The sequence below is a fragment of the Bidens hawaiensis genome, unplaced genomic scaffold (assembly GCF_021521415.1).
Source record: "Bidens hawaiensis isolate Kalapana, Puna unplaced genomic scaffold, B.hawaiensis_p1.1 tig00032112_1, whole genome shotgun sequence".
Lineage (NCBI taxonomy): Eukaryota > Viridiplantae > Streptophyta > Magnoliopsida > Asterales > Asteraceae > Bidens > Bidens hawaiensis.
Window position 1 is genome coordinate 94,958 of NW_027495451.1, and position 19,933 is coordinate 114,890.

A 19,933-nucleotide genomic window follows, 5' to 3' on the forward strand; every position below is an offset into this window, starting at 1 on the left:
TTCTTGTCACATCCGCGGTTCAAACCTAGTAGATCCCATATACACTTATAGATTATAATCTATTTATTTGAAAAAAGTAGCCATTTAAGTATATCCAAATTATTATTTTATTTAACCCTCCCACAATCATTGAGAAACATACCAAAAAAAGATGCTGTCGTCCAAAGTTCCAAACCCACCAACCACAATCATAAATGGGTTTTGCTAGGGCCACCCAAACACCCTCTAATACGTCTTTTATAGAGTTATACGGGGGGTTATACGGGACTCTATGCACTTCGTATGGGACTATACAGGGCTTATAAGGGACCCTATATGCTTTGATAGCCGCCCTATACGGGACGTATTGATGAGCTTTTTTTAGCAAAATTGAAAGGTGTCTCTAAAATTCCCCTAAATTTAATTCTCATTCCCTATTCTTGTCTCTATATCTATCTACCAAACATTTTGTTTTTTAATGTAATATTATACTTCATTCCTTTTCTCTTTTCTAATAAAATAGTTTATATCGTACATAATTCAATAAAGACCAATTATCACCCTTGCAATACTCATTTTTGAGCTAAATTTAGGTGAACTTATAAACAATTATCAATTCATAATTGCTAACACGTAACTTAATCCTAGCAAAACGGACGAATGGGTATCATATCAAGCTGGTTTTGAGGTCGTAGCATGTTTTAACCAGATTGGTTTCAACTTGAAAATGTTGTTAAAAAAAAAATAGATGTTAAAACAAACCCACCAGTTATATTTGTTTCTATGATTTATGTTGGAGACCCCAGCGGTATCGGTAATGGTGACATCAATAGTGATGGTAGCTGTGGCGATGACAATGGTGATGGTTGTGGTGATGACGTAGGAGGAAAAAGGCGACAACGGCGGAAGTGAATGTGGTGGGATAGGGGCGGTACTTGGTAGGTGATGCTAGCCTATTTAAACCCGTTCTAAATTAGCAAATTTTCTAACATCACAGTATAATTTGAGTGGAGCTAACATTACTCACGTTTAAGTCCCATTCTAACTCAATCCCTGTAGTTATATATAAGTTCAATATTTTCATACAATTTGATTTTTCATCCTATTCCTTAAAAAAGTGAATGAAATTTACGGACTAGCTTTCCATCATTTATACCTATGGATTCGGTATTCATTCTCTATCGCATTTCTATAAAGTTTGTGAGTAAAAGAAAGTGAAAAAAATAATATAAAAAATAAATAAAAAGTGTTTTTTAAATAGAACGAATATAAATATAAGGAGTGTGAGATTTGAAATGTTTTAAAAGATATTGTAGTCCAATGGTATCTTGGAGGTAGGATAAAACTTAGTGACCATAAGGTTTTGGGTTTAAATCTCATAAGAGAGGTTTTTTTCTCAAATATTAAGTTTCTTCCTGATTTAGTGGCTTGGTGGTGGATATGATCGCGTGGTACCACTGGTGGCACGATGATACTCCAGTGGTCCGTGAGTGATCCAAATTAGTCGTTTAAAAAAAAAAAAACCAAGAGGCTTGCTTTTAGCAATTTCATTAAGAGTCTGCATTTAAATTAGCAAGCATCAAGTATGTTTGATTCACCGAAAAACACATCTAAATTGCTCAACCACCCTCTTATCCATTAAGTTTTAAAATAATGTTAAAGGAAAGTTTTACCCCCTTCATTAATTCATATGTGTTCAAAACCCTCAGGTTGCCACTCACGCACCACTTTCTTAACCCACCACCACCAATCACTACAATATTAACGTACTTAACACTTACCGGCCCATACTCTGTTAATTATTCGGGCCTCTTAATAAATACTTATTGATGTAATCTGTAATGGTTGTCAAACAACCTAACTTCAAATGTCAAGATAACTTTTTAGTTTTATGGAGTGATCTTTAGTTGAATTAAAGGAAATTTAAAGCTATATGATTCAACCCATTTTTTAAAGTCATAATTATAAGTTGTAACTTGATTATATTTATGAGTTATAGCTTAAACACAAAAGTTACAACAATTATTTTAAAAATTGAGTTGTGACAAAAGAGTTATAAATATGTATGCATTTGATATTTTAATTATGAAACGTAAAATACAATTGTGACCAAATAATCACAATCAAGATTCTTTTTTGTCTTTGCAGAGTACTTTGATCAATTAAAAAACCCATCTCATAATCATTATCAATTATTGGTTTCGTGTTGGTTAACCACTTAACCTCAATAATTAATTTTGTGGGTTTCATATCACCGCTCTTTTTAGACTTGCATGCTTCATGTTATATATTATTGTGATATTTATTAGATATTAAAAATCTTGAAAAAGATTAAAAAGCATTACTTAAAGAAAGTAAGTTATGGTTGATTTTTAAGTTCATATAGATTACTTTAACACAAAAACTTGGAGGCTTACACTACTAGAAAAAGGGACAGATTTTAAAGTCTAATATGGCAAATGGAAGGGTCCATATTCAATAGACTTCTCAAACATCCTCATATCTAAAAATAAAAATGAAGGGGGAGATTATAGGTAACACAAGTCACTAAAAAGTTAAAACTTGTGTTTTATGTAGTGATTTAAACATTCGATCAGTTAGCGAACCAACTGTTTTACATTTCTACTGGTTTCATTGGTAAAAACCTAGAACAAAATAACAAGTTGAAAACAATATTAAATTTACACCAAAGCTCCCACTCAAGATTTTCCATGTTTGCTCTATTGTTTATGTCTTTTAGGGATTTAGTTAAGGAAGTTTTGGATTTTGCCTTCAAATCATACTAAATACTTATGGGAGTTGTATCCATCACATTTTGGAATATTTGGCGGACGAGAAACAACCAATTATACAATAGCATCACGGTTCAGGAAGAAATCATCATTCAATATAACAAAATTATAAGGGTCTTACACCAAAACTGAATTTGAAGGGAAGCACCTCTTTTGAAACATCAGATTAGGACATGTTCAACTGTTTCGTGAGCCTCATTAGAAGGATGCCACAATAGTGATGAGCAACAACGTGTTTTTTCGCAAGCAAAATATGTAGTTTGTAGCCTCTTGAGGAGAGTTAAGTAGTTAAAAGCAGTTGAAGTCATAAATAATCTAATAACTGAGTAGAATAGACATAAAACGATCAAAAACATACAAAATTAAACGCAAAATGAATAAAAAAAAGTATAATGGTAGATAATATATGATCCATGATTGTTATTGTCATAGAGCCAATTAATATCGAATTCATTTCAAATTATATTTACATGTACATATCACACGTTACTATCATTGGTGGACCTAGCCTTTAAAGAGGGAGCAACCGACCACCTTGAATTATCTTTTTTTTTCAGTATTATTTGTATGTAAAAATCCCGACTACTTTATGAAAAAAGTTTTTTGAATTCCTTACTAGTTATCATGATGGTAGATAATGGTGAAGACAAGTTAAAGTAGAAGATGGGTTGTGAGGAACAGGTGTCCAGTTCGTGACCCAACCGCTTGGCTTTAAAAACCTTGGTTCCATGTCACTACCACCAACCCATTTTTGTAAAATATCAAACACCCAAATTTCATGAAACAAAATAAATGTTGTTTTAGAGGCAGTTGAACCATGGTGGGGCCATTATCCACATACACACCCACCTTTTTGTCTCTTTTCAATTTCTTTTCCTGTTAATATTATTACTCCTTCCCTATATCAATTGCAACAAACACCCTCACTCATTTTGATTTTAAGGATTCATATCTCATATTTGAAGTAGTAGTTTATTCTCTTCTGGTATGTCACTCTTGTTATTTTCATTCATGTTTGATTTCACTTACTTATACTACACTATCATTCGTTGACTTTTAAGACACTTCACAACATGTTTCTGAATTTACTCATTTAGTGACTTTGTTGCATATTAAACTGGTTTTATTATTATCTGGAATAAAATTAAAAAAAAAAAAAAAAACAGTTTTGTGACAGTTATTTATTTGAGTGAAGTTGCAAGTAAACATGAAACTGTTGAATTTTTGTTTAATTAATTAATATGTTGATTGGATTTATTATTATATTATAGTTTTATCTAATTGATTAATAACGCAGAAATGATTTTGTATCAAAAAATGAAAATTTGGTATAATATATGAACATACTGTATATTGCTGGTGTAGCATCAAGGATGGGATCTGGTGATTGGTTAAAGAATATAATCAGCTTGAATAAAGCAAGGAAATTGAAATCAAACAAAACAAAGGTATGTAAATTTTTTTTATCGGATTATGTTACACGCTACAATTTATCATAGTGATGCAGAGTGGAAGCGAGATAAAAGATAATAAATAATCTTTTGAGAAAAAAGTGATATACAACTAAAGAACTAAATAAACGGATAGATGATGCAGTTTTCTTTAGCATCGTATGATAAATAAGCTCATAATTTTATGCGAGTGTAGCGTTAACTATATATCTGTATGTATTTTTCTAACACTTGTAACTTTTTACAGGATTTTTCACCACTTGAAACAAGTGGATATGTTTTAAAATCCCGTGTAGTAGAGGAACCGATTAATAATGTTAACAACGCTAATCGGCATCATGAGGTTGTTGGTCTGCTTACTGAAGATAAAGCAGCAACACGGATTCAAACTGCATTCAGGGGATTTAAAGTATGTAACATAAGAATGTTTGACTTTTAGCTTAGTTTAATGGAGGTGTTTGACTTTTTACATGGTAAAAGTCAAAATTACCCTTCATAGGAATGCTGGTCAACTTCACATCAAAAGTCAAACTTTTTTGTTTTTGAAAGTTTGGATGCTTACACTTGTGTTTGAAATGTTTTCAGGCAAGAAAGTTTTACTGCAATTCAAAACAGATAGTTAGATTGCAGATGCTTATGGAGGGCAATTATGGAAAAAAGCAAACCTCGAATACGTTAAGAAATCTTCAATCTTGGAGTAGAATACAAGGACAGATAAGAACTAGCAGACTTTCTATGATTGAAGACAGAGGAAACAAGCAAAAGAAGATTGAAAATCAGTTGAGACTTGATGCTAAGGCTCGTGATCTCGAGGTAATGCGAATTCTGACTTTCTGACCAAAAAAGTCAAAAGTTGTTGGCTTTTTTAATAATTTGAGTGAGCAGAAAAGAGTAAAAAATTTGAACAGAGAAAAAAAAAAGAAAGAAGATTCAATATATTTGCACCAACAATGGGATATGCAAAACAAAGAAAAACAGATTATTAAGTTTGATGCTATTTGTTAATCCGGAAAAAAAGTATTTGACTTAAAAAGTCAAAGATTGTTGGATTTTTTGTAAAGAATAGGTAAAGGGAAATTGACTTTATAATGTAATCAAGTCAAGATTTAACCCTTTTACATTTCAACTAATAAGTCAAGAAAATATTCAGTTGACAAAAAAAAGGTCAAGATTTTGAATTTTTGAATAATTTGAGAGAGTGAGCAGAAAAACTTTGAAACAAAAATAAAAAGAAAGAAGATTCAATGTGCTTCGGACCGGGTGGTCGAACAAATTGTTCAGAAAATCAAAGTAAAAGATTATACATTTAGGTATCATTGGTAGTGTCTTTACCAGAGTTGACCAATGCTTTGGTCAAAACTGATTGCAGGTGGAGTGGAAAGGCAGCCATCACACGATGACCGAGGCTCTTGCACGGGCAAAACAAAGAGAAGAGGCCACAATAAAGCGTGAGCGGGCAATGGCATACGCGTTCTCACATCAGGTAAACTCAAATCACATTCTTTTGCCCACTGACCTTTGACTTTTTTGGTAGTTTGAATCCGTTGACCTTTTGTAAATATGCAGTGGAGAGCACATTCTAACAACAATTTGGGTGCAAATGATTCCAAACTTGCAACATATGATTGGGGTTGGAGTTGGATGGAGAGATGGATTGCTGCTCGGCCATGGGAAAGCCGAGAACTAGTCGGGTCAACTCCAAAGAAAGTCAACAGTCCAACAAGTAAGAAATCACCGTCAATGAAAAAGTCAAACTCACAGAAAAGTTCGCCTGTTGGCACGAAGCCATCGCTAAGCCGAAGGTTATCATTCGGGGTACCAGCAAATGGTGAGGGTGTGAAAACAAAGCCCGAAAAGCAGATATCAATATAACTTGAATCATTTATATATGGTGCAATAATAGATTAGTCAAAATTGTTGAAATCTTTGAATTTTATTTGTGTGGAGTGATTTTTATGGTTATCTTGCATTGTACTATTGACTTGCTTGTAACTTATGTTGTAAGTAAATATAATAATGGCTTTTGGATTGAACTTATAATTCAAGAACATCAAACTTAATTATCTTAAAATGGTTCAAGAAAGGACTTGGTTTATATGCTTTTAGGTGCACAAGACATGTTTTTTAAATGTTAACAATGCTTGGGTAGCTTGTTTTCCATGCAAGATGACGTGCCATCTCAAATTTTTATACTAGATGCGGGTAAAGTGATCTGAAGCGAAAGGAAGTATGTAGAAGATGATCGTACCTTGATAGGAGGTCGTCAACCAGATGCGGGTAAATGACACTCTAAGTGGTGACCACTTTTGTTTAGAATAGCCGTTTTTGATGGAGATTTCTCGTATTAGATTGGTCTAGAGACCATTGCATGTTAGGCCACAGATCTGAGAGACTAAGAGCACGCAAGAATGCATTACGAACTGCTTGCTAATAGTGTGACATGTGGATATAGTCTTTGACGGGATCTAAGCTGTTGGGTTGGCACATATGTTGATCCATATGATATTCGGGTACCATATATCTTCATAATGAGTAACTAATAATTCATTGTTGAAGAAACACCGACTTAAACCAAGGTTAGGGTTAGATCTATACTTCAACCGAGTTAGGGTTTCAGGAATAAGGTTTGGTCGAATGAACGTAAATCAGATATGAACTTGCAAAACAGATCACCGTGAGCTCGTCTCAAGAAGGACAGGACGAGGGGTCTTCTCGTAACCACCCTCCGACGTGAGAATCAATAACAATTCTAGAGAGAGAAAGTACTGAATGCTATGTGACTGATATAATGTATTTTTGAGTGAATGTGTACCTCTTTGATGATTATAAGGGTATTTATAGCCAGGGGTGGTAGAGAATGAGGCTGGGCTTCCATTGTCAAAAGAATATTTTCATTCACCTGAAGAGACACGTGGCTTGCCTTGATAGGTGGTAACAGTTGGCCATGTGCAGGGCCGTTAGGAGATGTCTCGCTCATTCTCATTGGTCAGGCTCTCACGTGCTCCTCCTTATGAATGTAAACGTTGCTATCAAGGAATCCTTTGGTTAACACCCATTTTGCCCAACGGTGTACTCCTGCTCCTTCTTCCGACCACAGATGACTTCCGCATGCTTCTAGAAGAGTTGTGTTACTTGTGTACACTCTTGGGGCATGTCTCTCGCGGATGTTGTACTTAGCGGGGCTGATCAACGGGGGTAGCTTGTTGGGCTAAGAGCCTTGTAAGGCCTCGTTCCTGGTGCCCTACACTGGGTGTTAGAATTATTCATAAACACAGTTCTAAAATCAGAGTTAATTAAAACTTTTCGCGGAATCATAAAAACATCAACCAATATATTACAAATCATTAAATCTTGTCTTAACAAAAGTAACTTCTCTTAATCATAACATAAAAGTTTCATAATATTTCTTCTCAAGATGCCAGTATTCCAGTCCCTACCATGTGCCATCCTCAAGCCAGTTCCTTTAATCTATTTACCTGCGTGCATACTAAAAGTCAGCTACCCTGAGTGAGTTCTAGTTAATCAATTAACATACATTACATTCATATCCTTACTTATACGCGTCCGAAGATAAGCATTTGTACCTTACTTACTATTACTTCTTTCATGCATACCTTACATACATGCATACGTACTTACACACTTTCATTCATAATTCCCTATGGTGTACCATAAGCTATTCTATCTCTACCATCATAGATATTATTAGGGTCTGCTCCCTTCTACCTCAGATATTATTAGGGCATGGTCCCTTCTGTCTCAGATATTATTAGGGTCTGGTCCCTCTGTCTCGAATACCATACAACCATACCTGTCTCATCAATTGTCCATACATTCGTTATCATGCGTGCATATTTTACATATCTTCTAGTTATGTGTGTGTGTGTATATATATATATATATACATACATATGATCGATGTCGAAAGGTCAATAAAAAACATTTGTAAAATACCTTTACTAGCAAGGGCAAGTAAGGTGTCGAATCCACAGGGAATCAGTGGAAAATGCTAATCGAGCTTAATGTTTAATAAATAATTATGCTAGACGGACAGACGATGTCAAGCAGATTAAATATTGATTTAGTTGTAAAACAATTAAAAGAAAAGTAACCAAACTCCGGGTTTCAGGTTATGAAGCAACTAGACCAATTGATTAAACTTATTTGGAAAACTCGTTTGCTTACACCTATAATCAAAAGACTAGATATTTGACCTCGCTTATCATTAGAACTTAATCCGAACAATTGGCTTAGTTGAATAATAACCTAATTGATTACCAGTATTAGGGTTTGATAAATGTAAGTGATTTAATGGCTAGAGATAAACGGGTCAGTGACTCTAAGAACCTAATCCTAAAAGTTGATGACCACAAACCAATTAACTGATAAAATCACAAAACATTCAATTACAAAAAACTGTTGAATGCACAACCAAACATCCAATATTAAGATTCAAAATACCAAAAAGTCTTGCTTACAAACACAACCCTACTCCCGGATATGGTCACAAAAGCTTTAGCCTTGCATCTTCATCTTGAATAGCCTGATTATGGTGTGGAATGATGAAAGCATGGATGATTGTGGTGATTGGTAGGTGTTAGGATGGTGGAAAATGGCTTCCTAATACCCAAAAACGGCTGGGAGAGGTCCCCTTTTCGTAACCCTAAGGTTATATTTATATATGGAGGCAAAAACCTAAAATCCGCGTCTTTTTACGAGCTAGGCCGCAATTTGTGCTCAGAGGACCGCAACTTGCGGCCTTCTTTACCAAAATTCCCTGATCTGCGCCCCTGCATGCGGCTTCTCTTACCAGACAGGACCACAAATTGCGGCCCTGACAGCACAATTTGCGGCCTGTATGGTCTTCTTCATTTTTTCTCCATATCTTGACTATCGGCCTCATTCATCTTCGTTCTAACTTTCAAGTATCATTCCAATAGTTTCCATTAAGCACCAACACACCTGCAATCATAAAAGATCTCAAAGTAATCATGTTCGATAAATATAAATAGCTAAAACACACGATATTAGACATTAAAAACGCATTCTTTTACCCACTCATCACATCCCCACACTTATCCTTTTTCGTCCAGAAAAAGATATACAATGAAATCAGAACCGGAAACTGGTTTTTCTTAAATAGTTAAATTATTTTAAATATCAACAAATAACACAAAAACCGCGATTGCCGATATTGCTATCCACTTAAACCTATGCCCTAATACTTACCGGGACAAATAAGGCGTGACAATTTCATTAGTTTGTATGATTAAATGAAACCCACACATCAAAGCCCTGAAGCCGCCTTACCATGCTTCATTATAGTTTTACCGAGCCGGACCACCCCAACTTGACTTAAACCTTAGAGCTAGATGATCAAAACTATGCACAACTATGTGTACCATTTTAGGCCCATATGTAATAGCTAAAACAATCATGGATATTTTATCGAACCAAAACCTAAACTTAAGCATCAAAGTCTACCAGAATGACCATTAGATACGATTAAGGTGCAATTATGTTACTACTAGCAAATAGTCCCCACTACATGGTATACCCCCGTTATCAAGCAACACCCCAAAATCCATCTCCAGGGGTGAGTATGCACGAATTCATCTGTAGGGCTTACATGCGACGTGTCCCATGCGGTCCGTTTCTTAATGGTAATGAGACGCGAGCACAGGGACCCCACATGACTAACAGCGTGGATGATCAAGTCAGTAGAGTAATTGTACTTTTAAAAGCACGTAATGATCATGTTTAATGACTTATAGTTGGCAGATAAACTGCGGGTTTGCTCTTTGAGCTCTTTTAATATTCATAAATCCACTTAGGAGATATGAATACCCAGATGATATACCGCATAAAGACCCCTGGTGTCCGAACCCTAGAGCATCCCATCAATACAGGATTTAAGGTTATAAAACCATACACCTATGAAGCGTTAACCACTTAAACTAGAAGTATTTTCGTTATGTTTATATCACAAGCCAGCTAGCATACTTTAACGTTAAGCCTATCCAAGCATCGTTCAGTAGTCTATTCATATTTTAAAATTTTCTTTTGGTGGTCAAATCTAACAAAAAGGCTTGAGTATGGCCTGACCTTTCATCCCAGTCCTTACACAGGCTTAGCTAAACAAACAAGACCCGAAAGTGTTTCCCACTAAAATCAAGCAATTAGAGGTTCAATTGAGTCAACAGCCAAACCGTCCTTTCATTCTTAAGGGTTGAGCCTACCGACACATCCCAAATTAAGTGTGTTACTGTTCTTTTATTATTATTATTATTATTATTATTTTATTTATTTATTTTTATTATTTTTTTAAAAAAATTTATATATATTTTTTATTATTATTTTTTAACAGCTCCAGTTTTTCTATCATTTTTCATTGTGTATAAGTATAAAATTTTCGGGATATTCTTAGCATTACCCGCATCCCCACACTTAAACATTACATTGTCCCCAATGTAATTATTCATTTAAAATTCGAGTGTGACACATGGGAACTTAAACATTTTAACAACCAAAGTAAAGGAAAGAGACACATTCACCTTATTTGAATCTCTCTTGTCAGACGGGTCCTGCTGATAAGTACTGTTGCAAACTTGACCCGAACTCCTTGAACTTTGATGTGACAATATATAATCCATCAAATATTTACGAGACCACCATGACCTTCCCCACACTTAGGGCTTACTATAACTACAAAACACAAACAAAAAGTAGCACGCAAAAGAAAACTAAAAATAAAGAAAACAAACAAAACAAAATAAAAGGTCGGGTTGCCTCCCGATCATCGCTAAGTTTTTGTTAAGGTCTTCAGCCAGATCGTTACCTCATTTGGTGATTATGGTGGTCTAATGGAGTGCTTACCTTCCTCCGCTTCATTCTTCTTACTTCTCCAACATAGTGATAATTTATCCATAGTATTCCACCTTGGCCCAAAACACGCCACCCTTCTTTGTTCATTCTCAAACCCCGGTGGCTTCTTTACCTTCTCCTTCTTTGGTGGTTTCTTCTTCCTCCTTCCACATGTCTCATCATTACCCATCTTTTTACTCGCAGCCTTGATATCATCACCTGAAGTAGCCAACTCCTGAATTTGAATTTCTACTGCATTCAACTCCTCTTTCTCTCTCTCCCGCTTCGACCTATCAAACACAAAACCCTCTTCTTCTCATCCTCGCTTACATGAGGAAGACACCTGTTAGTAGCACCTGACTTAGAATATTTATTTTCAAAAGAATAATCAAATGAATTTGAAAATATATTTAGAACAAACTTACGGTTACCAAATGTCATGCACACTGTTCCATCTCGGCAATTGATTTGAGCATTTGATGTTGCCAAAAACAGTCTCCCCAATATCACTCGAGGTTCTTCTTCATTCCTTGCTGGTGCATAATCAAGAACAAGAAAGTCTTCAGGATAGTAAAAATCACCAACCTTTACCGCGACACCAACCAACTTCCCCCGGGGCCGTCTTTGAGTGAAATCAGCTAACACCAAGGTGGTGTCAACTTCTTGTAAAGGTTCAAACTCAAACCGGTCATACACACTCCCCGGTAGAACACTTACACTCGCACCATAATCAACAAGTGCCTTGGTGGTCTTGAACTCGCCAATCTGAATGGGGATGAGTGGTGCCCTATTTCAAATTCTTCAACCGCATTGTTCACCCCATTATCTTCAATTGTTATGGCACTACCGTGCACGTTTTTACCACTTGATGAACTGCTACCCTGATGGTTGGGGTTCTTCAAAGTATCACTTGGTAGCTTGGAAGGATTTCTCTTCAATGTGGCTAACTCTTCAGCCAATTGGCTCATCTGCTTGTCTCTTGCAGTGTTTTCCTTCTCTTGAATCTCCATCCTGCGACTCAAATCTTTCAAGAGTGTCATAATTTCTGAATCTTGCGAAGAATTTTGACCTTGAGCCGCCCCTTGACTTTGCTGGCCCTGCTGATAATTCTGCTGATAACTCTTGTTGTAACCCCCCGGCTCTCTCTGATTGTACCTGCTTTGACTGTTACTTGAACCATTCTCATACTGCCTCTGATTTGACTGATAACTGTTTCTCTGAGTATTGCCTTAGAAATTTGGGTTTTGTTGGGTATTCGGGTTTCCATAGCTGAAATTAGGGTGGTTTCTGAGGCCCTGGTGGTATGTGTTAGAATTCATATTACTATTGTTACTGTATCTTTTCTATCCTTGTACCAAAATTTACCTCTTCTTCCTCTTCATCCTCCAACTCTTCCACAACTCCACAGCTCGCTACCTCGTGCCCCAACTCACCACATTGTTCACAAACTGGATATGCTTTTCCCGATTTCCCTTTTTCTTTCGTACCAGCAACCATTAATTGATCCAGCTTCTTTTCTAACCGTGCAATCCGATCATCTGAACTTCCACTGTCTACTGCTTTCACCACCGACCTCTTTATCATTCTGTTCGACTGGGCCTGTCTCTTAGAATTCAAAGCATGTCTCTCCAGATGCCCCAATCCACATGTTCATCATTAGTCAGAAAAGATCCATTAGTGGTAGATTGGAGGTCTCGCAAATCGTCAGACGATAAACCATCATGGAATGCCTTTATCAATTCCCATAAAGCTATACCATGGTGAGGGCAAGTCCTCAACAACAACTTGAACTGCTGAAAAGCTTCATAAAAAGTCTCTCCTGTACGCTACTGATAATTTCTGATAGATGTTCTAGCTTCTGAGGTTCGTTGTGGCATATAATACTCATCTAAGAACTGTTGTGTCAAATCTTGCCACGTATAAATACTGGATGACGGTAATGAGAGGAACCATTGCTTTGCTGCATCTTTCAAACTGAATTGGAAGACTACCATTTTCACCTCATCTGTAGTAAACCCTTGACTGGAGAATGTCGCACAGATCGAGTTAAAATCACTCAAATGTAAATACGGCTCCTCTGTGGCTTTTCCATGAAACGTGGGTAATCCGGTTAAGCTACTCTGTCTGATTGAAAAAGTTTTCTATTTCTCACCGGAATAATGATTGGCAAGGGATTTGTAGCCACCTGTGGAATAAAAGTGGTGGAACAAATGCTCTCAGAACCCCATCATCAAACTCATACTCAGGAACCTGTGGTTCTTGCACAATTGGTCTTCTTCGTGGCCTGCGATTACGTGGTTGTTGTTGTGGTTGTTCTCTCTGATAATACCGACCCCTAGGTGTATCTTCCCATTCCTCCTCATCCTCAAATTCCTCAAAATATTCAAATTCCCTTCTTCGATTGTTCTCTCTCTCAAAATCAACCGCACCCTGAAAATATGGTGGTTCAGACCTGATTGACCAATCATCCCTCATGTGATACTGTCTTTGAGCTCTACAGTTTCAGTTGAGGTGTTGGTTTAGTGGTGGTAAGTCATTGAGTGGGGGATTTTGTGGAATGTGTTGTGCTTCATGATTAGGAAGTGGGTCATGGTTTTCGGGTTGTAACCAGGGTGGGATTAGGTAATCCCCCTGAGGGTTCATATCTTCTTATTTAGATTTTGAAGTTTCACCCCGTTTTTTAGCTGCTCGGTTTCTTTTTGTTGTTTTCTCTATTTCTGAATCAAACTGTAGTGGCTCTTGCTCTCGAGAATACCGTGTATACATCAACCTGAAAGATTACTGCGCACACGAAAACACACAACCCCGCGAAAAATCAACGAAGAAAAAGAAACAAAAACTGAAATTAAAATTAAACTTAACTAGACTAACTAACTAAACTAGCACTTTGCGCGTTGATTCCCCGGAAACGGCGCCATTTTGATCGATGTCGAAAGGTTAATCAAAAACATTTGTAAAATACCTTTACTAACAAGGGCAAGTAAGGTGTCGAATCCACAGGGAATCAGTGGAAAATGCTAATCGAGCTTAATGTTTAATAAATAATTATGCTAGGCGGACAGACGATGTCAAGCAGATTAAATATTGATTTAGTTGTAAAACAATTAAAAGAAAAGTAACCAAACTCCAGGTTTCAGGTTGTGAAGCAACTAGACCAATTGATTAAACTTATTTGGAAAACTCGTTTGCTTACACCTATAATCAAAAGACTAGATATTTGACCTCGCTTATCATTAGAACTTAATCCGAACAATTGGCTTAGTTGAATAATAACCTAATTGATTACCAGTATTAGGGTTTGATAAATGTAAGTGATTTAATGGCTAGAGATAAACGGGTCAGTGACTCTAAGAACCTAATCCTAAAAGTTGATGACCACAAACCAATTAACTGATAAAATCACAAAACATTCAATTAAGAAAAACTGTTGAATGCACAACCAAACATCCAATATTAAGATTCAAAATACCAAAAAGTCTTGCTTACAAACACAACCCTACTCCCAGAGATGGTCACAAAAGCTTTAGCCTTGCATCTTCATCTTGAATAGCATGATTATGGTGTGGAATGATGAAAGCATGGATGATTGTGGTGATTGGTAGGTGTTAGGATGGTGGAAAATGGCTTCCTAATACCCAAAACGACTGGGAGAGGTCCCTTTTTCGTAACCCTATGGTTATATTTATATATGGAGGCAAAAACCTAAAATCCGCGTCCTTTTACGAGCTAGGCTGCAATTTGTGCTCAGAGGACCGCAACTTGCGGCCTTCTTTACCAAAATTCCCTGATCTGCACCCCTGCATGCGGCCTCTCTTACAGGACCACAAATTGCGGCCCTGACAGCACAATTTGCGGCCTGTATGGTCTTCTTCATTTTTTCTCCATATCTTGACAATCGGCCTCATTCATCTTCATTCTAACTTTCAAGTATCATCCCAATAGTTTCCATTAAGCTCCATTTGGCTCCATTAAGCACCAATACACCTGCAATTATAAAAGATCTCAAAGTAATCATGTTCGATAAATATAAATAGCTAAAACACACGATATTAGACATTAAAAACGCATTCTTTTACCCACTCATCAACATACTCATTCATTTAAACATTTTAAAATAATAACATTCAATACATAATCACATAGTCACATAGATCGTGGTTCGCTCCGGTACTGGAATGAGGAACGCAAGTGGAAGCGTATTCGGTACGTAGGGGGTGGGTTCATTTCGGTACGGTCCGGTACGTGTACCATAGAATTTGGTTCGGTATTCCCAATTAAAACATAATGTACCTAATTAAAGTTACAATAACATAAAATAAAAATTACCAAAGAACATACCTAATTAAATTTACTATAACATAAAATAAAAATTTAACGAATTTCAAAATCCAAATTCTAATCCATAACCAAAACTGAAAATATGAATTGTTCTAATTGAATAAATATATGTATATAAATATAAAAGTTTCCATAACAAAGTCGGCCTAGTTGATTTGTAAGCCAATAATTATTGAAAACATGAATATAGGAGTTTCCTAAACTGCCTCCCAAAATTATAGGATCTATTAAATTGATGGATTAAATTGATTGACATTATGAACTTGTCGACAATAGAAGTGGAGAACGACGAACCAGCAACTGAAATCTATTTCTCCATCGATTTAGAACGAAGAACCGGGTCAATTGAAATCGATTTCTCCATTGATTTAGAACGAAGAACCAATACGAAAATCGTGGCCTGCCTAGTGAATTATTTGACTATGCATAATCATACACGTAAAGGGGCTAGAACTCACCTGAAGTCGTTTTGTCTCTGAGTTAAGTGTAATACCCTTCCTTAGCTGTTCACGGATAACTGTGTAATAATTATATGTATTAATTAACTACTTATAAACAAGTCATACTTCTAGGTTAATGAAACCCTCAACTAACGGGGGTCTAGGGCAACGCCCCTGGTAGCGGGGTCTAGGGGCGACAGCCACCACCAGGGTCCAAGGGGCAGAGCCACTGGCTGGGGTTGAGCTGCTAGGGCAGCTTGGAAAAAATTTATTTTCATTAATAAGCCTTTATTAAAAATTCATCAGAAAAATGAATCGAGTTAAATTGGGCTTCCCATGAGCGTTCCATGACATTTTATTGGCCCAATTAAATAACGAGTAACAAATAATTGAGTTGGTCAACCCATGAGCGTTACATGGCGTTTTAACCGACCCAACCAAATATTGAATTAACAAATCAAATATGAGTAGTTGGAGTATCTCGGGAACCACCCCGGACGATACGTTCCAACCGAAAATCAAATTGAAAACGGGTTGAGAAATGGATAGTTGGAGTGCCCATGGATTTACATGGATATTTCACCCAACCAAGCATTTTAAAATAATTAAAAACAAAATATTGGAAGTTTCCCGAATTTAGCCACGAACCACCTTGAATTCGGTTTTATAAAAGGAATGTAACTTTTTAGCCGGTTACGTTTATCCACTTAGGGTTCTGGTCGTATGGCATCTTGTTCTGCTTTGGCCTAGAGGCTCGAATATTGTGGTCAGGTTATCCCCTAGGTAAGGAATAGCGTCTTACCTTTGGTTCTTGGAACCGTTTTGCCAAGGCCCGACTCTCAATTCTCTCACCCCCTACGGTTACTTACAGGACATGTCATACTCCCATGCCCTAAGGAGAGGGAGTAAAAACAAAACTCGGGAATTCTTAAGGAATTTCCCAAAATAAAAGGCAATATACTAAAAATAAGAGGGTTTAAAAATATTTTGAAAGTGAGGCGTAACCTCGGAAATTGTGTGTGTGTGCACAATAAATAAAGAGATTTTTACATATTTCCCCTTCCTAATCATTTGAAATTACATATTTCCCCAAAATACAAGTTTTAATGCAAAATGTACAATGCTCTTTTGTAACACCCCGACCAAAGGCGGATTATACATCGGGGCGCCACATATTGTTTCATTACTCGTGACACTATTGGGTGTCAATATTTAATAAATATATTCATTCGCGCACGCGCAACGTAAACACAAGATAACATAAATCAACATCAATCAATATATTATAAGACAAAATATTCGAACAATAATAACTTGTCTTGATACATTTTAATCTAGGTCCAAAAGTAAAAACGTCCTACGTGTCCACAAGCTCCAAATGTAGCTACAGCAAACCTGAACATGTGTTAAAATAAAACGTCAAACACTTGCGTGTTGGTGAGAAATCAAGTTTAATACCATACATAGATAACAATAAATCTGCGCGCAACATGTGTATGTCTGGTTTTCAACAAGGGTGTAATCAGATCGGGACCAAGTCTAAGATTCATAGCTCATAGTCAATCCGTGCTCCCAATTGAGCACAAAAACAAGAAAACTGTGCAAGTGTGAACAAAAGAGAAAATCATAAACGATAGTTCTCCCGTGTTCATCTAATGGTACCATGAGAACTGCGGAATAGACCGACAAGACGGTTAATGATCCACACATACAAATAAACAGCCAAGTCTACGTCCTCAACACATGGGATACTGCGCGACTAAAGTTCATAAACAAGTTTAAGACTCGAGTTTGTACGAACACATGAACATCCCAAAACATTAAAAATAAAAAGGGATTAGATACGAGATTACTCACTTGATAAACGGTGCGGTGAAAGATAAAGCAAGAACCAACTTTAAACAAGCACAAGTTAACCTATAATTAAAGATTATTGTTTTAACGATTGGTTTTAAGTCTTGATTATAAGTTAGCATAATTAATAAGTAACTTAAACAAATTATTATATATTATAGATTACCGGAAAACAGGGCAGAACAGGAGAGAGGACGAAGGCAGAGAGAGGAGGCGACTGAGGACAACGGCAGAGAGCAAGGAAGATAATAAGTATTTGTGTGTGTAGTGTTAAGAAAATAGCATTATTATTTATAGGGAAACCCTAGGGAACACAATCCCTAGAAAAGGGGAAAAGATCTTCAACAGGATCAAGCAAAAGATAACAAAAGCAAAAAGGTTCCAAAAGCAAAAGATATCAAAAGATATGGCAGCTGCAGGGGACAAGGAAAAGCTGACAGGTAACAGTAAACAGGCATGGGAGGGTCAGATAAAGGTACTGGTCAAGCATGGGAAAAGCAGATCTCAAAAGATAATGTCAGTCACTTTTTCTGTCAACCAATGGGGTTGGTGCGCATGCTGCGCCGAAAGTAACTTTTCAGACATAAGATAGGTCAGGTCAACAGCACAGAAGATAAGACATCACAAAAGTAAACGGCTAGATTAAACAGAAGAAGACTCAAAGGGTTTAGCGCGAGAAGGTATCGAGCGCTGTGAGCGCGAAGGCAGACAGAACAAACCTTAGCGCACTGCGGGAAGAACTACAATTCTAAGCGCGTCGCGGGAAGAACTATAATCCTTAGCGCGCTGCGGGGACAGTTCGCCTCGCGTATCGCAGCAACAGATGGTCTTCACGCAGGCTTCCTTGTAAGGAGTCTGGCGCGTGGAGCTGCGCAGACAACCTTAGGCGGGAAGAAACAAAGGACAAACAAAGAGAGAGGGGGGGGGGGTTTAAGGCTTAAGGGCGGAACGACGACAAGAGAGAGAAAGAGGCGGGACGGCAACAAGAGGGAAAAGAAGGCGGAGAGAAGAAGAGGGACGGGACGGAGGAAAGGAAGAGGCGGGAAGGAAAATATTATTAGTAATATATATATTTTAAATGTCAAGTTTTAAAAGAAAATAATTAAATTTTAAATCATAAAAAGAATCGGATCAGAAAACGGGTACCTGGGTCGGGTCGGATTCGGGCAGATGTCACAGTCTCCCCTACTTTAAGAAATTTCGTCCCGAAATTTATCTCGAAGTAGGTTGCGCAGAGAACAGGTGCGGGTACTTGATCTTCATTTGATCTTCCCTTTCCCATGTAAACTCGGCTCCGCGCTTGGACTCCCAGCGAATTTTAACAATAGGGATACGACTGCGCTTGGTTTGCTTAACCTCGCGATCCATAATCTCAACAGGCTTCTCAACGAAATGCATGGATTCATCAACTTGAACTTCATCAAGTGGAATGTGAAGGTTCTCGTCGGCTAAACACTTCTTGAGATTGGATACATGGAACGTTGGATGCACATTGCTGAGCGCGGGCGGCAGGTCTAGTTTGTAGGCAACTTTTCCCACACGCACGAGAATCTTGAATGGACCAACATAACGAGGAGCAAGCTTACCCTTCTTCCCAAAGCGGACAACACCCTTCCAGGGCGACACTTTGAGGAGAACAAGATCACCAACTTGAAATTCGAGAGGCTTTCGCCTACGATCTGCGTAACTCTTCTGTCGGCTTCTGGCAGTCAGCAGATGATCACGGATCTTGGCGATTTTATCGGTTGTCTCTTGAACAAGTTCGGGTCCTGTGATTTGAGCTTCACCCACTTCGCTCCAACAAATCGGGGAGCGGCACTTACGACCGTAAAGTGCTTCAAATGGGGCCATACCGATACTGGAATGATAGCTGTTATTATAAGAGAACTCGATCAAAGGCAGGTGCGAATCCCAATTACCTCCAAAATCAAGAACACAAGATCGGAGCATATCCTCAAGAGTTTGAATAGTTCGCTCAGACTGTCCGTCAGTCTGAGGATGATATGCAGTACTCATGTCCAAGCGAGTTCCTAGCGCAGATTGGAGAGATTTCCAAAAGCGGGATATAAAACGGCCATCGCGATCGGATATGATGCTCAAAGGAGTACCATGACGGCAGACAATCTCTTTGACATAAAGCTGCGCAAGTTGTTCAACACGGTAGGTTTCACGAATGGGCAGAAAGTGAGCAGACTTAGTCAAACGATCCACTATT

General features: G+C 37.4%; 1 protein-coding gene across 1 annotated transcript; it reads left to right on the forward strand.

The window, feature by feature from the left end:
* Positions 1–4,112: 4,112 nt before the first annotated feature.
* Positions 4,113–6,188, forward strand: LOC143583057 (protein IQ-DOMAIN 10-like). Its single transcript, XM_077065476.1, has 5 exons — positions 4,113–4,219; positions 4,470–4,631; positions 4,808–5,035; positions 5,592–5,705; positions 5,789–6,188. Exons 1-5 carry the CDS (start codon positions 4,145–4,147, stop codon positions 6,092–6,094), a joined length of 885 nt encoding a protein of 294 aa, XP_076921591.1. The 5' UTR covers positions 4,113–4,144; the 3' UTR covers positions 6,095–6,188.
* Positions 6,189–19,933: the final 13,745 nt, after the last annotated feature.